At 44.2% G+C, this 23,715-nt stretch overlaps 1 protein-coding gene across 1 annotated transcript in view; it reads left to right on the plus strand.

The window, feature by feature from the left end:
* SORCS3 (sortilin related VPS10 domain containing receptor 3) overlaps window positions 1-23,715 on the plus strand; it is a 638,571-nt gene that overhangs the window by 176,889 nt on the left and 437,967 nt on the right. Inside the window, exon 2 of the mRNA XM_056120660.1 lies at window positions 14,067-14,134. Coding sequence (XP_055976635.1) covers window positions 14,067-14,134 — 68 coding nt within the window. The remainder of the gene's footprint in view (window positions 1-14,066; window positions 14,135-23,715) is intronic.

Here is a 23,715-nt window from a genome sequence, read left to right on the forward strand (position 1 = left end):
CACTATCACACTATCACTATCATCCTGTTGTTCATTGATTTGCTCGAGCAGGCGCCAGTAATGTACGTCTCCATTCATCCCTGTTATGTTCTAGTGTAGCCAAATGGCACATTGGGGGCTCTTTCAGTGTCAGGGGAATGAGGACCATTATTGTTACTGTTTTTGGGATATCTAGTAAGACATGGTTAGCTTTTCGGGCTCTGCTGTGAGGGTGGGATACTCTCGGTAGCTTGCTGGGCTCTCCGAGAGGGATGGAGGCTTTTGGGGCAGCCTCTAATCACCTTTATAGGTGTTCCCAGTCAGGCATATATGTGGACAGGATACTTTCAGTAGCCTGCCAGGTTCTCTGAGGGCGAGAACTAGACAATAAAAGGTCCTGAAGCTTGGTTTTATAGTCCCTGGATCTGGGCCGTTGATGGGGTTACACGGCAGTTGGTGGGCGTAACTGTCTAGCCACTGGAAGATGGAGGATCTTGGTGGAGGAGGCCCAGTCCCGAACCGAGCAGGCTTGGAGATCTCACTCCTGGGTCCCGCACACCTGGGTTCCTCTGCTGGTTCCTTCATGCGTGAGGCTCATCCAAGCGTGTGGAGAGTGGTTTTAGCATGGCTGTGGCTGGGTCCCGGAGGTCTTCAGCTGCTGGACCTCTGCTCAGAGTAGAGAGGGAAACTTAACCCACTCCCTCCCGCCCAGGGGCCCCGGTGAGGACAGACAGGTGCGTGGGCAGAAGACTCTGTGTTGTTCTCTTCCGGGAGCTTGATTCTGAGGTCAAAATCTAGAAAATAGATAAGTCAAAAAGGACATGGAAGTCAGGGAAAATCAGAAGAGATATCTAAGAGTTTATGGAAGTTGTCTCAGAGGGGCCAGATTCATCAGTGTAACCACTCACATCTAGGGAAAGAGATTCTTATTTCAGGCAGTTGGGTAATCAGTAGCAAAATACCAGCAGTTCTTAAGCTGATGGAGATGAGTATAATAGGATAGAAGGAGAATCATGGCATGCTTACATGAAAGAAAAGATGCATAGTTTAAGGACCATAAACTGGAAACCCAGGTCTTACTCCTGATGCCAAAAATGAGAGGTGGGATCTAGGAAGTTGGAAGTTGGGCCTCCTGGAAATGTTGGCACTACTTTTCAAACCCAGACTTTTGGACTGCCATGAAGCACACCAACTTCCTGGCAATCTGGGAAGCATCTTGGAATCAACTTTTAGCAACAATTTCCATAGAATTTCCTTCCACCCCACCCTCTCTTTCCTCTCTGATGGCTACTGTCTCATCTTTTTTTCTCAGATATTTGAATTATGGCAAAGTCTCCCTTCTTTGCGTCTTCTCCAATCTACTCTTCATACTCCTGAGATTTGTTTCCTAAGTTCAGGTACAAATGGATCACTCACCTGCTCAAGCATAGGAAACATTGTCATACTATTTGTTGAGGAGAATTAAAACTTTAGCCCAGCACTAGGTAGGCAGAAAATAGTGGCTTCTCAAAATTGCATCTGGCCTCTTCCCCAGAACCTGTTAGGCTACACAGCAAAGGGGAATAAGATAGTAGATGGGAAAAAGTTGTAACCCACTGAGATGAGGAAGAAGAGATCATCCTGGGTTTCCTGTCACAGCCCATGATATTGGAAGGAATTGTAAAAGGGAAGGAGGCAGGAGAGTGAGTCTAAGTGATGGTGAGAGAAAAGTCCATCAGCCTAAGTTGGCTTTGAGAGATGGATGAGAGTCAGTAACATAGAATGACTTAGGCACAATTTGGAGAAAATGGAAAAGTGAAGGAAAGAGCCATCTCTAGTCTACAGAAGGAAGATGGGAATATAGCCCACCATCTCCTCTATCTTAACCATAGAAAACCAGTTTGGATTTCTGATCTTCCAGATCATAGGCTAATACTTGTGTGCTGCTTTAAGTCACTCTGGGGATCTGTAGAAATAGAAACATACATATTTGGGATCAGCCTTGACCCCAGTGTTTAGAGAGGAGACCGAGAAGGAAAGAAATCTAGGAGTAAAGAAGAGAATGGGAAGAAATTGATAAACAGGCATTAGGGCTTCAGTTATACTGGTGATATGAATGAATGATATAGTCATATATCCAAAACAGAGATTCAACAACACTGAAAACATGAGATATAAGCTGAGAATACTGGAACTTTGTAATGTGCCTGTCAAGTTGAAAAGTAGGTATGGGGAGGGAATATGGGAACACTAGTAGAGGGAAGTTGTCACTGGTGGTGGGACTGGTGTTGAAATACTAAATGCCTAGAATTCAGCTATCAACTATCAACAACTTTGTAAAGTTCTTTAATACAAAGAAAGAAACTTATGTATTTGGCATATAGAACCCTCACTATCATCATGGCCTCAGGTGACCACCCTTAGTCCTGGCACATGATAAGCAATTCCAGCCTCCTGGTATTTTATCACACTGGAGAGCCCATGGCCTTAATTACCTACGACAGTGAGTCATTTAACTCTTGTAAAAAATGTTCACAGAGGATAATGCTCTGCTTCAACCCCACTAGGAATTACTCCTTTCTATCCCGTGTCGATGTTGCAGGGCTCCTGGAAGACCCTCTTGGGGCTTTAGATGAGACTCCAGTGAGTCATTTTACTCTTGTAAAACATGTTCACAGAGGGTAATACTCTACTTCACCCCTACTAGGGAATCATTCCTTTCTATCCTGTGTCTGGTTGCAGACTCCTCGAAGACCCCCTTGGGCCTTTAGATGAGGTGTCCCCTATATGGCTCTCCTCAAAACAATTTTGACTTTCCCTGGTGCTAGTTGCATACATGCATTTCTTTTCTTTCTTACATTGAAAATACTATAGGTGAGGGAATTTGTGTCTTGTCTTTTTGTCCCTCTCAGATTTTAACATGGTAAATTGCCCTGAAGGAGACTTGGTAGTGATTTTTAAGGTTGAATTATAGATCGATCGTAATAGAAACAGAAAACCCATGATTTTTTGTGTGTATGTGTGGGTATTTTCTTCCTAATGCTTTTAGGGTTATTCCTGGCTCTATGCTCAAGTGTTGACCTTGGCAATGTCATGGGTCCATATCTCTGGAAACTTGTGTGGTGCTGGAGATTCAAACTAAGATCTGATGGGTGCAAGGCAATGCCAATACTATCTGTCCATACCTTGTATACATATTTATAGTGGATCTGAGAATGTGCCAGCACTTCCTATCAGAGCAACTAAAACATAAGTAGTTTGTCCTGAGGGACCTTACAATCTAATTGTACTGCAACTCTGGTTTATTATCAAAGGTTCCTTGGGCTGGCAGTTACTTCTTCTTTAAAAATTATTTTGAAAAAATTAAGGACCACATCTAGAAGTACTCAGGGCTTACTCCTTGTTTTGTGCTAGGGGTCACTTCTGGCAAGTCTCAGGGAGCCACATGGGGTGCCAGGGATGCAACCAGATCAATCATGTGCAAAGCCTGTGTCCTCACTGCTGGACTATGATTCCAGCCCCAGGTAGCTATTCTTGTCTGGGGAATTGCTGATTCCCATGAAACCCACTGTATCAGCAGCCCGAATAATTGGGCTGACAGTCTAGAGGGATGGTGTCCCTGATGAGAGTGGCAGAAGGGGCTGTGTGTGTGTGTGTGTGTGTGTGTGTGTGTGTGTGTGTGTGTGAGCATGCATGTGTGCTCTTGCACACGTTCAGGCAGGAGCAGCAATGCACGTGGGCAGGATCACACAGCTGGCAAAATAGACTTGATGTGCCTGTGATCTTCTCTTTGCTGAGCTGTCAGTGCATGTCTCCACAAAGTCAGCCTGTCCCAGCACCGGGGACACTCCTGGCTTTCATCTCCACATCAGTGAGAGGTTGCTCTTTATTTCGTGAGCTTCAAGTTGTCATCACTAAAGAAGTGACATGCTCTCTCTCGGGGATATGGCATTCTCCTACTTGGGTGGCAAGTGACCTGATTTATGGAGAGACAGGAAAGGAAGGTTTCTAGCAGTGGCTGAGGGATTGCTGTGCAACCTGGTGCAGGAACCTGTCCCCACCTGCTTTCCAGAATTCTCTGCAGGAAGGGTTTCCGCTCCATTTTCCCAAAGGAGACACTGAGACTTCCTAGGTAGAAGCCCCGGACCTGAGGTCACATAGGGAGAGAGCATGAACTTCCCACTCCAGGGTGGACGGGTGCTGAGCTTTTGCTCTTCTCCTAAGGAAACAGGCCGCTTATCTTTTCCTCTCAGTTGATGATTGTCTCTGCAAGCCTCACTCAGGTGACTTTAGAGATACTCCTTCGTCTTTCATCTGCTCACCCCCGTCTCTGCTCTTGCTCTCTGAGACAGTCTGATTCTGGTGGTGGAGCACAGAGGGAGTGATGGACAAGCAGGAAGGTATAGCCGTAGGCTCCAGTTAACCACACACCTTTGGAGCAATTAACCCCTGGTTCTGGTGAGCTTTTATCATGGAATAGGCTGTTAGGAAGTTCTGGGGTCCTTTGACTCCACCCCGTTGCTGGGCTGCATGCTACCTAAATCATTTCCCAGAGATGGCTGTCTCGTTCATTTTTAAAGTCCCTCAGGGAATGAGAGAGAATGGATTTTTAATTCATTTTTAATGGCTTGTTACACAAAACCAGAACAAACCCCCCACTATTTAACAACCATTTTTCACAGGCTCCTTGTTTCAACAACACTGCATTTCCATTTCCAGATCTGTCACTTGTCTTATTCAGTGACCAAATTCTGCAAAACGCTTTCTTAACCAAGGCCTACTTTTCAGTAGGCATGATTCATGCTGATTAATTCCTCTGCCTCTCATCCCTTTCTTGATCACATAGGAATAGGTGGATGCTGACTCCTTCTGGCTGCTCAATTCAAGCCAGTTTTCACTCATAGGTTAGTGAAAATAATGGTATCCCTCTTTCTTTCTGGCTATGCCCATTACTCTGTGGTGCACATAGACCCTCCCTCAAAACAGTGCTTGGTGCTTAGTAGATGCTCAGTAAATACTTAAAGTTGCCCCCTGACTTTCTGCATCTCTTCTGCTTTTTTTCCTGCATGGATCTGCTGCACCACACCTTGCTTTTGAAGTGTTTTCTGGAGCCCAAATCCAGAAAATCCAGCTGGCAGGGGTGATCACCTCTGTTCCCGAAGAGAATATTAAGCTCTCTAAAATCTCATAGATCACGTGTTAGAAGACAGTATTCCTAATTTCTCCCTTCTTTTCCTGTCTCCTCTTCCTTTTATTCTGAATATTCTGGACTTTCCTTCACAAGCACTTTGAATTTTCCCTTCTAGAAGAGCTTGGCAGATGAGCTCATCAAAGAAAACCATGCACCTGAGAGCTTGATACAACCCTTGGGAAGAATAGGATCAGTGTCAGAAAGAACCCAGCCCAGTACCTGACTGCCTTGTCGCTCCAACACTTTCACCTTAATAGCACTTCTGGTCACCGGAGGAGTAGACGTTTTCCGTCACCAAGTAGTTCTCTGCAACACCAGCTCTGTGTCCTACAGTGTAATCAGGTTTGACTGTTGACCCAAGAGTGTCACGTCCCACAAATTAAGGCTTGGTCCCACATGGTGGCTCCCCTGACTTAAATGGGGAGCATTTAAATAACAGGGCCCACAGGAATCCCACTTTCTGTCTGCCTTGGCTACATGTTGAGGCTCTTAACACATCATCATCCTTGGATTTGATTATTCTTAGGAGTGGCTCAGAGAACTCTGGGCAGTACTTTATTAACAGACACAGGTGAACAACCAGATGAAGTACCTAGGGTGAAGTTTGGAAAGTTCCTGGGCAAAGAAGTTTTTGTACCTATGGAACTGGGGGCTCATCTAGGCTGAGAAAAACAATTTGTTCCTTGTTGAGGAGTGAGGATCGTATTATAAAGGCAATGAGAGGTTACCGGAAGATCACTCAGCAGCAAGTGAGAGAAATCAGCTCTGTGTCAGAGAGGCCATTCTGGTGTAAGGATGGAAGCAATTACAGTGAAGATCAGGAACTTAGGAAACAGTTGCTCTGAAAGCCTCTGCAGAGGAGCTAATGCTAATGGATGCTTCTCCTTCTTGATGGTCTGTAGTCTGCATATGCATTTCACACAGTGGCTCTCTCTTTCCTCCTGGAGACACTTTATTTGGCTTCCAGAGAAGATGCTCTATTGGCTTTCCTCTGATCTCACAAAACCTTCTGTGTCAGTGAAAGTCTCTGACTCAAGATAATTCAAAGGTAAGACATAGCAGGCAGGGATTGATTCCAAGAGCACTGGAGACTGTGGGTACAAGAAAGAGAAAGGTGTTGGCACTTCCTGTTCCCTGGATCTAGCACTATTGCTCTTGTTTCTTTCAGTTCTTGTGCTGTTACTGGAAAACAGAAGTGTCTTCTTCCTTTGTTCCCCTCCAGTCCTCCTGCTCCCTTCCCCCACTTGGTAGACTCTGGAAGCCAGATAATAGGAAAATCTGGGAAATACCATTTGCGGACTTGGCAACCTACAATATGTAGTGGGAATATGACCCAACAGTGAGCGTGATCCATGCCTTTGGTTACTGTGAGGATCCATTTCCACTCTGTCTTTATATTGGTTCAGTGGTAGCTTGACAAACTTAAAATAACCAGGTATTAATTTTTGTTGCCAGTTCAACGGAGTATTGTTTTATCTCCTGGTGACAATTCCCTCCTTAGAAACCAATATTTTCCAGTTAACTGAATCAAGAGTTGTGGGGCAAGAAGAAAATCTTCTTTGATGGCTTATTGGATATAGTATGGAAAGTATCACTCACACTTTTGTTCCATGATTCCCCGATCTTTGTGTTTTGACCAAATAATGGCAGCTCCTGGAGAGTAGCACCTAACCTTACACGGATTGGCCCCCAGCCAGAGCTGTCACTGAGTCTTTGAAAATCCATTGAGCCATTGTACCAGGACAGCTGCTTCTGGGTGATGAAGTTTGTGCTAAGAGCAGAGGATCCCATAGACTATGCCTATTACTGCACTTCATTTGCTGTGAAATGAGTTCCTTTGTTAAAATAATGTTATATGGGAGACCATGACAGAGACAGAGGCATTCTGAAATTGAAATACTTGGATTGTAGCATAATCACTGCAGGCAGGAAAAGCAATTTCAATTAGAAGTTAATTGTTCCCTATGTGATGGGAGGGGTGCACTGTAATCAATCAGCCACTAGGTGCTGTGTAGAGGCTCAGCATTGATTTTTGGTGTAGGCCAGTGGGGAATCAGCCTTTACAAAATTCCCATCAGCCCTAGTGAGGAGAAAGGCACATCAAACTTTGGATGCCAAATCTGCCACAATGGCCATGACCAAGCCAACAAATGAAACAGCATCTGGGTAAAGAAGTATCATAGTTCCAATAACCATCTTGACCATCTGATTATTGAGAATCTCTTCTGCAGGAAGTACCACTTGGTGTACATTTACACCAGACATAAATTGCCGCGGTGCTAATTTTCAGAAGTTCAAGTTCATGCTGGTTTCCTTTTCGCAATTCCTTGACCTCTAAATGCTGAAGTGCCCCAGCTTTCAATCCTCATATCTCTACTCTTTCAACATTCCATCAGTGGGTGATCTAATCCAGATCGAGTTTGTAGATACCGTCTCATTATGGATGACTCCCAAATAGATTTTCCACCTAGATTCTCCTCTCTGAACTCTTCTCATTTATTTATCTGACTTTTCCATTTGAGTGCCTCATAGGCACCTCAGACTTAATGGCCAAAGTTGAACTGGTAATCTTTCCAGCAAATCTTTCTCATATAGTTTCCATTTTAAGAAACAGCAACTTTTTGCTTTCACTTGCTTAGTTTCTTTTATTACTCTCTTTCATACACTTCCCATACTCAATCAATCTGTCAATAAATCTTGAATCTATCTTTAAAACATATTTCTCTTCCATGCATTTTCAGCTCTCCCATTGCTGTAAGGATGATAGTCCACACTGTTATTGCCTCTGAATGATTAATTACTGCAGACCCTTATCCAGTTGTATTCACTCACTGTCTTTCGCAACACAGCAGCGAGAGTGATCCTATGAACACTGGAATGCTTTAGTCAGAGCCCTCTGATAGCTAGATTCTCATTCTGTAAGTTGGAGCCAGAGTCCTGTTGGTTGGCAATTTCTGGTAAGATTTCAGCCTCCCAAGATCTCCCTGCCTCATCTCCTATTTCTGCATCTTACAGCTCCAGCCTCATTGTCCATGCTGTTCCTGGAATCTGATGTTCCCATATGCCTGGAATCTGATGTTCCCATAAGGAAACTCATTGATTCTTTGCAGGATCTTTTTCTGCATCCTCTGCCTGGAATGCTCATAAGCTACCCAGATAGCTCCTAAGTTTAGTTCTCCCCTCTCAGTGTCCCACAGAGTCTCTTATCTTCTGGATGATGCCTGCAGTGCAATATTTACTCTTAGCTTCTGGTGTATTTCTCCACCCCTCCGCAGTACTTACCATCATCTGACCATTCTGCTGCCTCCTTTTTGTTTGTTTATGTGTTTGTTTATTTCTTCTGCTGGAGTGTAAACTTCCTGAAGTCACAAAAACTGGTTTGTTTTCTTGACTCCTGAGTTCAAAGCACTTGGCAAATTAAAAGCAGTTTTTTCTTAGCTGGAACTAATGGAATGAAAAACAACACAGGGAACCGAAACCCGGTAACCCAGTGGACTGCAGTACCTTTCAGAAAGGGTGGACTTTGTCTCCCCAAATGTGTGATGAGGGAGCAATCAGGGCCACAGTGAGGTTCTCTCTTGAAACACAGTATTTACAATGTGCCCTAAAAGAAACAGGAAAGAGATAACCACTTTTGCACCATTTTTGCCTCATAAAATGATACAGTAGGTATTTCTGATACTCATCGTCTTTTTAACTAGATTTCAATGTCTGGTAGAAACAGGAACCCTGATTGTGTGATTTTGAAGTTGACCCCTACTTAGCTCAGTTCTGGACTCCTAGTAGGTGTCCAACACTCTTGTACTAGGAATCAGTTGGGTTGTGGACTGCAAATAGTCGGTATCTGTTTGCTGTGGGAAATCCTTCTTCGGTAGGAGTCTGGGATTTGGACTCTGCTGGCACTGAGACATACTTTGTTGGGTGTTCTTACGGCCTGTGTTTTAGAATCCTTCTCACATTACCATTTTCAACAACTTCTGGAAAGAAAACCACAGATTCTGTTCATTTTTTCTGGAAACAGAGAACTCCCAGGTAGGGGCAAGAATGGGGTGGTAAGAGTTGAGGGGAAACCGAGGGAACTGGGCTGAAAATCTCATGTATCTAGAGACACTGAGATTTCAAGGAGCTTTAATGAACTAATTTTCCTTTAGAGTAAAATTTTATAGGCATTAAAGGTCCTCACTTCACTGAATGTGCTCATGGCAAGAGCGCCCATTCAGTGATTTATGAATTGCAGATTATGCATTATCCTTTCAGAGGACAGGAATCCCCTGGGGACTTCTGTCTTCCTTTCTGAGCAGAGTGGAGGAGCTCCTTGATCATGCCAGGTCTGATTTGCAGATGGCATCTGACTTGGCAAGTGGGGAGTAGAGGGGAAGGATAATTTTCAGGACCTGAGTCACTCCAGAATCCAAATTCCCACCTTTCCCCCTATCCCATAAAGATCATTTGACTCCTGAACAATAATGATTACATTAATGACTTATATTTATATAGTACAGATTGTCAAGCAGGTCTACTTCTCTTATTTGGTTTTAATCAATCAACAACCTTGTAGGTTGGCCTGGAGAAGCATATCATTATTTCCATTTTAGGAAATTGGAGTAGGTTTTGAAAAGACACGCAAATTGCTCAGATATGGGTGGCTGCAAGTCGTATGATTGGGTGTGGAGGGAGGCTCTCTGGCTATCAACCCCGTTTGGAAAGTAAGGAAGTAAGGGCTAAGCACCAGGGGAGAAGCAAAATAATGTATGGGTGAAATTGAAAAAAAATTTAAGGTGCCATGACTTACAAAGTTATTCATGATTGAGTTTCAGGCATACAATGTTCTTACACAAATCCCATCACCAATGTCAACTTCTATCAGTGTCACCCGTTTCCCTCCTCTGCCACCCCCACCTCTTCTGCCTATCTCTATGACAGGCACTTAAAAAAAGGCACTGTGATTTACTGTTACTCATAGGCTTTCATGCCTGACACAGTCCAGCTCAAGACCCTCCCCAGAGTGACTATCTTTCTCCACTGTTGTCTCAGTGTTCCCTTCTGCATCCTGTTCCCCATTCTCTACCTGGATTCTTGCATCCTACTAAATGGAAGGGGTGGGGATTCAGTCTTCTCAGCTGGGATGGGTACTGTAACTTCTTTTCTAAACTTTTCTAAAAGTAGAAACTTCCTGTCACATAGGAATTGGTATGGGAATAAAGTAGAAATTGCAAATTACCCTCTCCACCAATGTCACTCTCCCCAATACTTCCAGGATTTGAGACTCCTTAGATCATCTTGGAAAGCAGCAGGTTAAGAAAGCTACACATTTCATGCTGACAGGAACCATTTCTCTTTTGATCACTTTAGCACCAAGTGTCTTATGTTGTGCTTGGAATAGGCACAGATAAATGACAGGAAAAAGAGGAAGTGAGAAATAAAGATGTTGGTTACTGGCATCTAGTGTGTCTGAAGACCAGGCAGTTAGCATTGAGTGGAGCATATGAGGCAGTAGGAGAAATTCTTTTGCAAGAAAACTGAAGAGGTGGCTGGTCCACAAAGATAATACCAGCTGATTTTGTCAGAGGCCATTCATAACCTTTACTGTCCCTTAGTTTATAAGTCTCTATTATGATAAAGTCCTTATTCATCACATATAAATTTATAATAAATACATAAAACTTTTATCATAATGTAATCCCTCATTGCCACCATCTTCATTTTTAAAAATTTTTTTTATCAATCACAGTTGACAACAAATTAGACTTTTTGTTCTTCTTGAATGATTCCATTGTTTTCTGTGTCTTCTTTTCCACTGGCACTGCTTGTATCTCAGTTGAAAAGGAGGGTATATGGAAGAACAGAAGGAGGGGAGAGTATAAAGGAAGGAAGGAAACAATAAGGAAGAGAGGAAGGAAAAAATGAAGTGAAGGAAGGAAAGAATGAATAGAGGGAAGGAAGAAGGAAAGGAAAAAGGAAAGGGAAGAAGGAAAGGAAAAAGGAAATAAAACAAAGGAGGAAAGAAAGAAGGAAAGGACAAAAGGTTGGGAGAAGATGAGACAGGTGGAATTCCATTTCCCCATGTATTAATTCTTACCATTTTTTTTAAAGTTGCAGCTCACACAGTTTCTTCTTTATAAAGGCTTTGCTGATCATTTTCTGGACTTAATTGCTGCTTCTTTTCAACTCTTAGAGCACATTATCTATTCCTCTCTCATACATTATCATCTCATGCCTTTTCATTGTCATAGATTTAGAATTCTTTACTGCACCTTATGTAGTACCTGCCATGTACAAGGCATTGTGCCAGGCATTGGGGGTGCAAAGTTGAGTGAAACCTGATTTTCGTTCTCCAAGTCACACCCCAACAGACAAAAAATATTAAAAGCTCTGAGAGATCTGTAATTGAGCTATTCCACTGATGATGATGTCAGATGCTATTTAAGGCTTTATGTGCCTATATCTGTATAGATGTATGTATAATATGCCAAATACTAGTAACAATGATGAGTCTCATTCTCCTAAAGAGCCTTGAATATAATCTCAGGGCTAGGATGAAGGAGATGTTACTGGGGCCTGCTCGAGGCAATCGATGATTAACAGGATGATTTGTGATTTGTGATTGTGTGAGCTTATCTCATTAGGGTTGTATATACATAAATATCTAGGAATTTTCCCTACTACCTCTTATGTGTTCAGTATGTGTATACCTTATATTTGTAGAGAAGTACTATTTACTCATGAGTTATTTCAATTTATTTTCATCTCCCCTGCTGACTAAAATGCACCAGGGTTATAGCCACTGGGTCCCAATGGTCCCAGTGGTGCTTCTTTAAGAAACCTGGGCCTCAGATGTTTGTCTAGTTCTTAACTCATTATACTTCTTAGCTTTCTGTTTCTTTGTGTAAGGACAATGAAAACAAAAGTTATATTCCCTTGCCCCCTTACTGCCTGGTCTTTGAGCTCTGGGTGACTCCCGAATTTTCAAGTTCCTTTTAAATGTCCTTGCAAGGTGCTTATAATTCAGTGTGGAATTCATGAAGGAATTTCATGAAGGACCCAGCTCCTTGGGTCCAAAGATTTTTTCAATCCTTCCTTGATATCTACTTGTTCCTCTGCACACAAGCCCCCAGAAACACTTGCTGCATGAAAGGACTTTGCGCTACAGTAGATCAGATCCCAAGTGAGAATGTATACCCTGCATCTTCTATGGGCCTCAGTTTTTCCATCTGGAAAATCGGACGAGTATATTCGACCTGGTCATTCTTGAGGGAAGGTTAAGTGGTTTAACTTAGGTCTCTAGATTTGTGTTCAGAGCTCTTTATTCCTTGTAGAGTTTATGTTTGTGTTGGTCCAGAATTAGGGGTGACCTGCAAACAGCTCCATGCTTTTGCGTGGTGACAACTGTGAGAATGACTTATTGATTAAGGTTAAATGAAGAGGATAGTCTGTTGTATGTATCTGGGTGTGAATCCAGCTAAGAGGAATACTGGGAACTTTAGTAGGCATTTGGTGGGAAGAGTCTGAACAAATCTTTTGCCTTCATTTTAAGAAGAAAGGAGACATGAATGGGAGAGGCAGGAACCCCTGGGGGTTTGTGGGGACCAGTCCTTTGCATAGGATTCACAGTCATTGTAGTGGTGCTCTGGTCAGACTTGGAAGATGATGCTGTTCTAGAAATTTCCATGCCAGGGGAGGCCTCCAGAAATGGCACTGCAGAGAAGTTGAACATCCCAGACCAACTTGGCCATGGACTCTGCCATTGGGTCATATCCTTGCCTCTTGTTATTTCTCAGTTTACATAAAGGAAATGGAAATGATGTTGACCGGCCCCATGGGGAGCTTGGTGGGAATAAATCTCCAGAAGAGTATTTTTCTATCAGTTAAATGCCATACAAATGTTCAATATAATGGCTGATTATTTTTCTTTAATCTTAAATGGATACCTCAAATGGGAAAGCCCCGTCTTGGTAGCAGAAATTCATTATCTCGGAAAGAGTTTAATGGCTGCTGTGCAAATGAACTGGAGGAAGTTAAATTATGGAATGGGAAGGAGCTGAGAAAAGTGAAATGAGTTGTGCATTAAATTTAGATAAACACAATTATGGGTAACTGGATTATCACGCGTGCAGGCAGGCGCTATGTATTAGGCACCTGCGTTTTGATTAAAATCGATTCAGGTGCGTGCATTTAACATCTTCGTCGATACTGAGATGTGCCGAAACCCCTGTCCAGGCGCGTGGGAGACAGGCAGCGAAATGTGTGATGTCCACGTCTCCAGCTAGAGAAGGGAAAAGGCATAGGACCTGACTGGGCTGCCCAAGACCATTCAGAAAACTACTGTCCCTCTCCTAGGCAGCTGCGGATCTCTGGCAAGTCCAACTTCCTCTTGGGGTTCTTAACTTCAGCAGGACTCAGGAAAGTGTCCTGGGCCCCTGTGGAGTGCAGTGAGCTGCTTACTGCATGACCAGGAATGGGGACAAGACTGCCTGCCCTTGTAGTATTTAGGGCTTATGCTAACCCAGGTCCCTTTGATCTCTGTGGGCATCTCTCTTAGGAGTGAGTCTGTTAATCCCAAACATCTTCAGATCAAAGCCAGCCCCCTTCTCTGATCTCTGGGTGGCCAGGCCAGCCAACAGAGCAAGCCAGCCGGTGTCTGACCTTGCAGGGGACAGATGTGTATGAACAACTGGAGAAACTCCGTTGATTCTTATTGCTGTGTTTTAGTTCTGAAGCGGGCTTCCTTGGGATTAACATAAATACTACCAGTTAAGGGGATGCATTAAACAAATTATTTTTCCCCTTTGCTTGATCCTATAATACCCCTCAACTCAATGGATAAACACTAAACCCTCCTCTGGGTAATTTGAGATGCGATGTACATTGTTATGCAAACTCAAGTGTGCTCCCTTTTGTTCCTCCCCTTGCCTCACAGGTTATACTGATCCTGACCAAGCTGTACGACTTCAACCTAGGGAGCGTGACTGAGAGCTCACTCTGGAGGTAAGTGGATTAGCGATTCTCACTGCAGCTGCTCTGCCTCTGCTGTCGGGGAAAACTGGCTTCACAGGGGGAATGCAGGGTTTGGAGGGGCAAGTGGTTCTCCTCCAGGAAGCCCTCCTTACTGTTCCGGATGGAACTGCTTGCTGGTCATTCCCCTGCCCTGCTCCTGTGCAACCCCTCCTCATTCTGCTCTGCTCCTAGGGGGATTGTGCACATTTTCCTGGAGTGCTTGTTTCTGTAGCATCTTACTCTAGGGATCCAGGTTAGCCAGATGGATCAGAGGAACCTGCTGGGAACAGGATTCCTTTGGCATGCATGCATGTTACTTGTTTTTTTCTCGTCTTTGCATCTGGAAGGAGCCGTGGTCCGAAATTAGCCTGTTCTTTGGAGGGCAGAGACATGTGGGGACGAGGTGTGTGTGTGTGTGTGTGTGTGTGTGTGTGTGTGTGTGTGTTTGTTACTTTCACCAGCCCTCACCTTCCTCAGCAGAGCAGTTGAGGGCCAGAGAGATTGTGGGGTGAGGGGTGGGGGCGGAGGGCAGGGGGAGAGAAAGGTGCTTGCCTGGCAGGGCGTTTCCACCAGGGGTGACCGTCAAGAGTCACCTACTCCCCAGCATCACCTTGGATGGGCCCCAACACGCCCCCTCCTCAAAAAAAAGAAAAGAAAAGAAAAGAAAAAGCCAACCGATCATTGTCCTCTAGCACTGCCAGCAGCTGACCCAACTGGCTGGGTATCACTGGGGTGACTGGCTTCAATGCCTGTTGAGCACTGCTTTGCTGGGGTGAGTGGTGCAGAGATAACCACAGTTAAGTTGGATGGCGGCACTGGCATAGAGACATATTCAGAACATATATGAAAAGAGTTTTCCCAGCCTCAGTTCACTTCCAATTTCACTTTAGAGAAGCAGAAATATTTTTTGTGGCAGGGGTTACCTGCTGGAACTGACAGCCCAGGGGAAGGAGGATGTGGAGGGTTAAATCAGAGAGACTTTAGGGAGGCCTAACCACAGCATTTCTGGGTGAGAGACCCCGTCCCTCTTCCTGCTTATGCAATTACCTGCTTCTGGTCCTGCTGTCCACTGCCAGCAGCCCCGGGCATCCATGCTTACCACCCCATGCTTGGGGGATCCACTGGCCTCCAGAAGGCTGTCTGTCCCTGGAACATTGTCATTTGTCAGTACCTGGGAGGACAGTGCTGACAGTGGTCTTTCCCTTGGTGGAGCCCTGGGGCTTTCCTGAGGAAATGGAAGGCCCTGGAGGAGGACGGGTGGGATGGGGTGTGAGGATGGCTGGCAGCTTCTCCATTTCACCTGTTTGTTTGTAAAGATCTCGCCCTGTCTCTCTCAGAAGAAGAGGGCGCCCTCGCAGCATCTATTAAATATTTAGGGGTTAATTGCTCATATCGACTGCGGCCTGCCTCCATTTGCTCAGGATGTCCAAAAGCTAATTTTGCTGCTCAGTGAAAATTGGCTGAGATATATAAGTCACTGGGGTGCCTCGCATGGATGAAAGCACAACTATTTCCGCTCACATGGGGCTCCCAGGAAATCTGAGCCTCAGAAACCCGCCCCTCAGGCATAAGCTCAGGGAGATGTTGGGGGCGCTCCTGGAGCCTGATTCCTGTGCAGAGCTGCTGGCTGGAAATAACGCAGTGAGCCAGACTCCTGCCTGACTCGAAAGTAGCCCTCCCCAGGAGCCCATGTTTCGGGAAAGGTTTGGATAAGTTACAGCCACCTGGAGCTGAGGTCTATTGTTCACGGGGCCAGGTTCACTGGTATGATCAAAGTCACAGCCAGCCAGTGGCCCTGACAGCTGGAGACCAGGCACACTTTGACAACTGAAATGCGGTGACACTGCAACATCTCACCCCCCAATCAGTGTCCCTCAGTCCCCTCTCAGTATCCCTCAGTCCCCTCAGTTTCCCTCAGTCACCCTCAGTTTCCCTCAGTCCCCATCAGTTTCCCTCAGTCCCCTCAGTTTCCCTCAGTCCCCTCAGTCCCCCCCTCAGTGTCCCTCAGTCCCTCCTCAGTCCCCGTCAGTTTCCCTCAGTCCTCTCAGTTTCTCTCAGTCCCCTCAGTCCCCCTCAGTTTCCCTCAGTCCCCTTCAGTTTCCCCGAGTCCCCTCAGTGTTCCTCAGTCCCCCTCAGTTTCCCTCAGTCCCCCTCAGTTTCCCTCAGTCCCCCTCAGTTTCCTTCAGCCCCCCTCAGTTTCCCTTGGTCCCCTCAGTGTCCCTCAGTCTTCTCTCATTGTCCCTCAGTGTCCCTCAGCCCCCTCTCGGTGTCTCTTAGTCCCCTCTCGTTCCCTCAATCCTCTCTCATTGTCCCTCTCTGTTCCTCAGTCACCTTTCAGTGGCCCTTAGTCCCCCTCAGATCCCTCAGTTCTTTCTCAGTGGCCCTCAGTCCTCTCTCTCTGTCCCCTAGTCCCTTCTTCAGTGTCTCTCAGTCCCTCTTCAGTGTCTCTCAGTCCCTCTCAGTGCCCCGCCATCCTCCTCAGTGACCCTCAGTTCCCTCTCATTGGCCCCAAGTTCCCTCTTCAGTGACCTCCAGTTTCCTCTCTAGTGGCCTCAGTTTCCTCTGTGTCCCTCTGTCCCCTCTCCTTTCAATGTCCCTCAGGCTTCTCTCAGTCTGGGCTGCTGGGGCAGAGTCCCAAAGACTGAGGCTGGAAAATGCCAAGACCTGCAGTCAAGGTGAATTAAAGATGTGCTCCCAGAGGCTCAGGAGGATTCTCCCTTATCTCCTGCAATAGCTAGTGACTGTGGGTACCCTTTAGGCTCCACTTTTCAGTTTAGGCTCAAGTTTTCACTATTCTCATCATTCCCTGGTCTCTGTGTCCAGTCTTCTCACCTCTCTCTTGTGAGGACACCCATCAATGAATTTAGGGCCCACCAGGCTATGGGCTCACCTTATTTCTACTTTAGTTACATCTGCAAACGTGCTATTTTTTTCCCAGTAAGGTCGCAGTATAGGATCTAGGGTGAGCAGGTGGACTTATTTGGGGAGGTCACTGTTCCACTTATTTGCTCTTGGCTTAGCTGAGTGCAACTGGTAACAGTCTAGATCCTACAGTTGACCCAGTCACATGATTCTGGTATTGAAGAATAGTATAGAGGGTAGGGTGCTTGACTTATATGCAGCAAACGCAGGATTGATCCTTGCCACACCATATAGTCCTCTTAGTCCACCAAGGGTGATCCTTGAATGCAAAGACAGGGGTAAGCCCTGAACACAACTGGGTGTGACCAAAACAAAAAATAGCCAGTCCCATGTTCTTAGTTCTCCTCAGGCTCACCATCCTTTCTTCCCCAGAGCCCCTTCCTTGGGTCCTCTGCCTGAGCTCACCTTTCTTCTTCCTCATGCTCTGTGTTCACCTAATCACCCAGGCCTTAACCATGATCTTAACATTTCTACAAGCACCTGCATTTTCCTACTTTTGGATCCTATAACACCCTATCATGGTGATAGTACTTACTAATTTTTGACCTGCTAAATATTAACTTACTGATTTGTTTCTTTTCTGCCTATATTCACAAACATCCTAGTGTGTAGAGAGGGGTAATTTATTCCATGTTATTTTCAATGTCGGATTCTTAGCATCTCAGCACTGGAGATCATATTTAGTATGCAGGAAGTGCTTAATAAATTTTTTTCTGAGGGAATATGTTAGTGGATGAGTTGTAAGGATTCTGTAGAATTACAAATGTACAGAAGCTCAGGATGGTAACTCCCAATTGTACTTAGTTGTACTAATGATTGGTTTTCAGAATCCTGTATTGTTCTTATTTTTCCTTCATTCATGGATGCAAAGGATCTCAGGGATAGAAATTGCTCAACCTCAAGGTCCTGTGCTCAGGTAGTAAACTAGCAGTGGTCTTCAGGAGTGGTAGAAGGGGCTTTGGGAAGGCTGAAGAATTGCTGGCCCTTGTACTGATCGGTTGGTTGGTTGTCATTTCTTCTCAGTCAATGGCATTCTTATGCAGACAAGATTCTCTGAGCTTGAGGTTAGGATATTGGGTTGAATGTGATTTGGAAAATAAAAAGTGGGAAAGGTACCCCAGATTAGGGAAGAGACTGGACCTCAGAGGAGAATCAAACCCAGCAGGAGATAAGAGAACAGCTAGGGATGGGCCAGGTGGGGAGGGCATAGGGACTTAAGGCTCACAAAAGAGGGACTTAAGGCCATTCTGGGAGTGCAGCTTTCAGATAACAGATTCTGTGGCTGAGGTACTTTAGAGTAGAGGGTCTTAAACTTAGCTGGCCTTCTGCCCCACTTTCAGGGAAAATAAACTTACTCAGGGACTTCTGGAAACCTACCATCTTTAAGCAAGAAGACAAACAGAAAGCATCTCCCAATTGGACCTGATGCTTCTGTTACCCCACTGAATCATTCCAGTGCCTCCCTATGGGGTGGTATCTCTCATCTTGATTTGTTTTTGAGTTGAGTATGTGCAATGGGGCTTCTCAAAGTCTGTAGAACTGAGGCCCTACACTTTGTGGTACAATTCCTGTAAGTAGGAATGCTTACTTTGTCTTCTCTACTCATCCCTTAAAGATGTGTGTCTTCCAACCTGTTCACTCATCTCCTAATGATGCATTTTACTGTGAGAATGAGGAACTCTATGAGTTGCCTTACTTAATACAGTGTACAGAGAAAAGAAACTCAATTAAATACACACCCATTTGATTTTATGATTTGGTCCAACATGCTTAACCACGGTGAAATTTAATTTAGTGATTCTTCTCCAATTTTCTGCACAACCCAGGAGCCTGAAGCAGCAACTGTCAGGATGAGATGACAATCCCTGCCAGGTTATGGTATGATATAGTTATTTGCCTCACTGGATTATTAATTTAGAAGCTGTTTCTTCAATAGACAGAGGACAAGTTCAGTAGTGTGGTAGTAGCCTTTGTCCTCAGTATTCTTTGTAGAACTCCCTAGAGCTATTGGGTAAAGTGCTGTCTTCCCAACCCAAGCATGGCTGCAGATACACACTGACCAATTAGTACAACCATCTGTTGGCAGCCCTTAGTAAAAGCACTGTTTGGATATGGGAATCTAAATCTTAGGGAATCGAGTTGAAAACTGACTTTATAAAATTTTTTATTCGTGAAACACCATGATATAATATAATACTATTATATTATATCATTATATCATTCTCACTTTGGACAACCTGGCAGGCTACTGAATGTAACCTGCCCACATGGCAGAGTCTGGCAAACTCCCCATGTCATACCCAATATGCCAAATACCAGTAACCTTGATGGGTCTCATTCTCCTAACCCTGAAAGAGCCTTGAATATGGCACTTTTAAAATCTCAGGGCTAGGACGAAGGAGACATTACTGGGGCCTGCTCGAGGCAATCGATGAACAACAGGATGATCATGATTGTGATCGTGAAACACCATGAGGTACAGTTGTAGACTTACAAATTTTTGTGCTTGGGGTTCAGTTATACAATGATCAAGTACCCATCACTCCACCAGTGCCCATTCTTTTGAAAAACCTTTGAAAGCCCACTGTCTGTCAAACACTGTCCTCCCATTGTTCGTCAATTTGCTCGAGCGGGCCCATAATTTTGAAAAACTTGAAAAAAAGCTTCAAGCCCAGAGCTTCAGCGTCAGAACATTTCTATCCCCAAGTGACTCAATCCCAGAGGCTGCCTATCAGTTGGATAGATGTTGGAGTCTGTCTTGGATGGGTTTTACAGAGAGGCCTGACTCAAGCAGGAGAAATGAGACAAATTCAGAAGGTTCGGCATCAATTTCCTCCTGGTCTAAGCAATGAAGAGAAAGGATCTGGCTGGAACAGACAGGTTAAGTCTTAGCTGCTTAGTCACTGAGCAACCTTGAACAACTTTCTTTTTCCCTCGTAACTCCATATCCCTACCTATGCAATGAGGATTATAATATTTAACTACTATTTAAGTAGTTCTGAGAGTTCCATGAAATGAAATATTGTGAACTGCCTTGAAAAGAGACTGGCACTCAGTATCTACTCATGTAAAGAGCCCAGGGAGTGCAATGCAGTCACACCTAAGCTACTGGTAACTGAACTACCTCTCTATGCTACTTCTGCTAACTAAGCTGTTTTGTTCTGTCCTTTCCAACAAACTGGATATTTAGGTAAAACTTGCCACATTTTACAGATGTAAACATTGAGGTTGCGGAGGTCAAGCAAAATTCAAGTGGAAAAAAACCCTATTGTTGTGCCACAAATCCTACTGTTGGAGATTTCGGAGTTAAGTGGGAGATTTCGGGGCTGTTTGTGTCCATTTCATCCTGTTTGCTGGGTCTCCTGCTACCCTGAATGTCGATTCATGAACACCTCAATAGAAGTAACATTTTTTTATGGGTAAGAACATTTGATGAACTGAAAAATGAAAAGGGAAAAAATTCCAGAGTGGAAAATTTGCTGCAGAGTGATCTGACTGGATTTTTGACTCCTCAACTGAAATTTTCCTTGTGCAATGGCGACAGATGCTCTAGGTACACATTTGGAAATTAGACATACGTGTGAGTCACAGATTTTTAATTTACCAGTCACCAGTATGAAAAAGGTAAAATTGATTTTATTAATATATTCTGAAACCAGTCACCTGAAATCATCATTCTGATATTTTACATTTCCACGTGGACTAACCTCAGTTTGAGTGTTCAGTAGCTTCCTGTGGCTACTGAATATCTTCTGGCATGGGGGATATCCGAACCCTTACTTTGCAAATATTGTCAATGCACTTGAAGGATAATTTTTTTCCTTGGTGGAAATGCATGTATGTTTAATTCAAGGACACAGATTGAAAAAATAAACTCGACATTCAGTTTCACAGATATTAGTTCTAGAAGAAAATTATTATTTACTGTTCAGGTTCTTAGAACATGTGCAGTGACTAAGAGCTGACCTGATCCACATCCAAACTCTGATAAACTAATACAAGAAGAGATATTCATATTTGTTCACAAACATAGAAGTAGGGTCCCAAGACTTCTGAAATTCTCTTCATTACTTCCCCTATACTCAGAGAACCTTATGGCTGGGAAAGATGACCACAATCCCTCCTCCTTGAGCTATGAGGCCTCATCATTTCGGAACTTAGGGTGGGAGTTTGGGGGCAAAAAAGAAACCTTCCCTCAGTTACCTAAGCCTGAGATTTAGGGGAGTTCCTTGACTTCTGCTCTGGAACTCTCACTGGTGTCCTACATGTTCCAAACTGGAAAACTCTGCAAGCTGAATATAGATTATCCCGCATGCTCTCTCTCTTCCAGTTGCCCTGAAAAATCCTTTGTTATACAGTGTGCAGACAGTCCTCATGGACTCACAGCAGTGTTCTGTTCTTGCTGATTTCTATGACAATGGCATGTGGGTGGCACCTGCTCTAATGCCTTGGGCACAAGTGGGTATATATATCTGTGCTGCATGTGGTGACATTCATGCTCCTCAATTAGGAAGCAACTTCCTACCCCACTTGTCTCTGAAGGTGAAGCTTATATTAAAGTCAGTTAATTAACATCTTCTGCCAGCAGCAACCTCTGCGCACTGCATAGGAGTAACCCCTAGGATCACTGAGTTTGGCACCTCAAAAGTTAATCCACTGCAAGAGATTTTAGAGTCTTGAGTTTTATGTCTGATGGACAAATAACTTCTTGGATTCAGTTCTCTACGTCTTATACACGAATGCTTAGACTGATAAACACATTGCCTTTTACTCCAAAAATATTTCTAGGGTGTCATTTTCTGAAAGTCAAGCTAGCAATTTTCCAGTTTCCAGCTGTCTGTTCAAGTGCACACTTCTGGCAGAGGTTCCTTATTGGTGAGTTGCAATCAGGTGTGGGGTCTTCACCTGGCTTTCTTTCAGATTATTTACTGGTTTGGGGGGTCCCCAGAGAGCAGAATGAGTTTTCATCTGTCCAGGCAAAGAGGAACCAAGGCAGGGATGGAGCTCAGCAGGAGAGCATATGCTTTGCCTATACGAAGCTCCCAGTTCAGCCCATGACACAGTGACAAGAACCAAAACTACAGAGAGGAGCTAGGAAGCCTTTGCAGAGGATGGTTCTCTGATTACTGAGCCTTAATCCTGTTGCATCTCAGTGACCCCAGGCAAGAATTTTGGGAGCTCATTTGCTGTTAGAAAAGCCATGGGAATGTTCAGCTGTTCCTCACGTGAGCCTGCTCTTTATCTCTGACCTCAGACCTGGAGAGTCAGGAGGGGCTTAGGCGGTCCCACTTAGGATGTCTGTGGGAAGTGCCATTTGCTGGGCATATCCCTCTGCAACCATCGCTGATTTTGTCTTTTCCCTGTGAGTCTCTTGCTTCTGATCACACTTGCTTCTGATCACAGCTAGTGTCACAGCCTGTACTGGACTAGGAATTTATTCCTAGCCTGTGATCTTCTCAAGATTTGTCCATGCGACTGTCTAGGGATCAACAGTGCATACACTGAGGCCGCGCACACACACACACACACACACACACACACACACACACACACACACACACCTTGGAGGACTGCCTTGAAATTGCCAGGAGCTTCATTCCTGTCCCAGCCCCAGCCCTCCCGGCTCTGTCCCTTTTCATGTATTGAGTTGTCTCGTGCTCCTGCCACTGGGGAATCCTCTGACTTTTCATTGGCTTTCAAGCTGTTGTCTGGACCATGATTTTCTCCCATAATTGTTTTGTCAGTGACCTTTCTGGGAGATGCTGGTTTTTTTTTCCTAATAGAAAACGGAGACCTTTTGGATTTATTAATTTTTTGTTTGCCAAGAAAACCCTGATAATAATTGCTAAGACTTCCCAGAAGTTATTAGTTTACAAATTTTAATGACACTCATGATTTATTTATGGCCTTCCCTCCCTCTACAGCTGCTCACCCCAATTCCTCAGTGGCATTCCTGCTGGATCTGAGTGAATTAATGGAAACAAAACTGCAGATTGGAATGACATTTTTTTGCTAGGTTTTTAATTAAAAGCTTTCTATCCAATTCGCTAGGCTCTTCATATGTGAGGTCCAGAAGGCTGGGCTGATGCAGGCTATGGAATCCTCCCTCTAGAACTGGGTCCTTATTCTATTTTATTTTAGTAGCATTAAATCTGGGGAAAACTTCTGAATGGGTCACAGAGTATTTAATTGAGCAGATATTAATTAAGTATCCATTATATCAGCAGGCCTGTGCTCATTGCTGGGTTAAGCAGTGTAACTGTTATGATTGTCATCCTCAAGGAATGTGTACTTTGGTGGAGAAATAAATTAACATAACAAAAGCAGCACCAGGATTATGCCAGGAGATATATATATACACACACATATATACATATATATGTTATATAGGAAATATAGTGAATTCTGCAGTGAGTGGGTATGCTATTGACACACTTATATTTTTATCATCATCACTACTCTATCTTCTTCCCCAAAGGATGCAAAGTAGTTCTAGGAATAAATTAAAGAAGATATCAGCCTGGCATTTATATTATATGATTTTACTCTATTAAACATCTATGCATCTAAAACTAGAAAGATCTAATTAGTCAAACACTCAAGCAAAAAAGTAATTTTATATAGTAGTAGTCCCCACAGTTCTCAGAAGC

Source organism: Sorex fumeus, unplaced genomic scaffold (genome assembly GCF_029834395.1).
Source record: "Sorex fumeus unplaced genomic scaffold, SorFum_2.1 ptg000043l, whole genome shotgun sequence".
NCBI classification, from domain to species: domain Eukaryota; kingdom Metazoa; phylum Chordata; class Mammalia; order Eulipotyphla; family Soricidae; genus Sorex; species Sorex fumeus.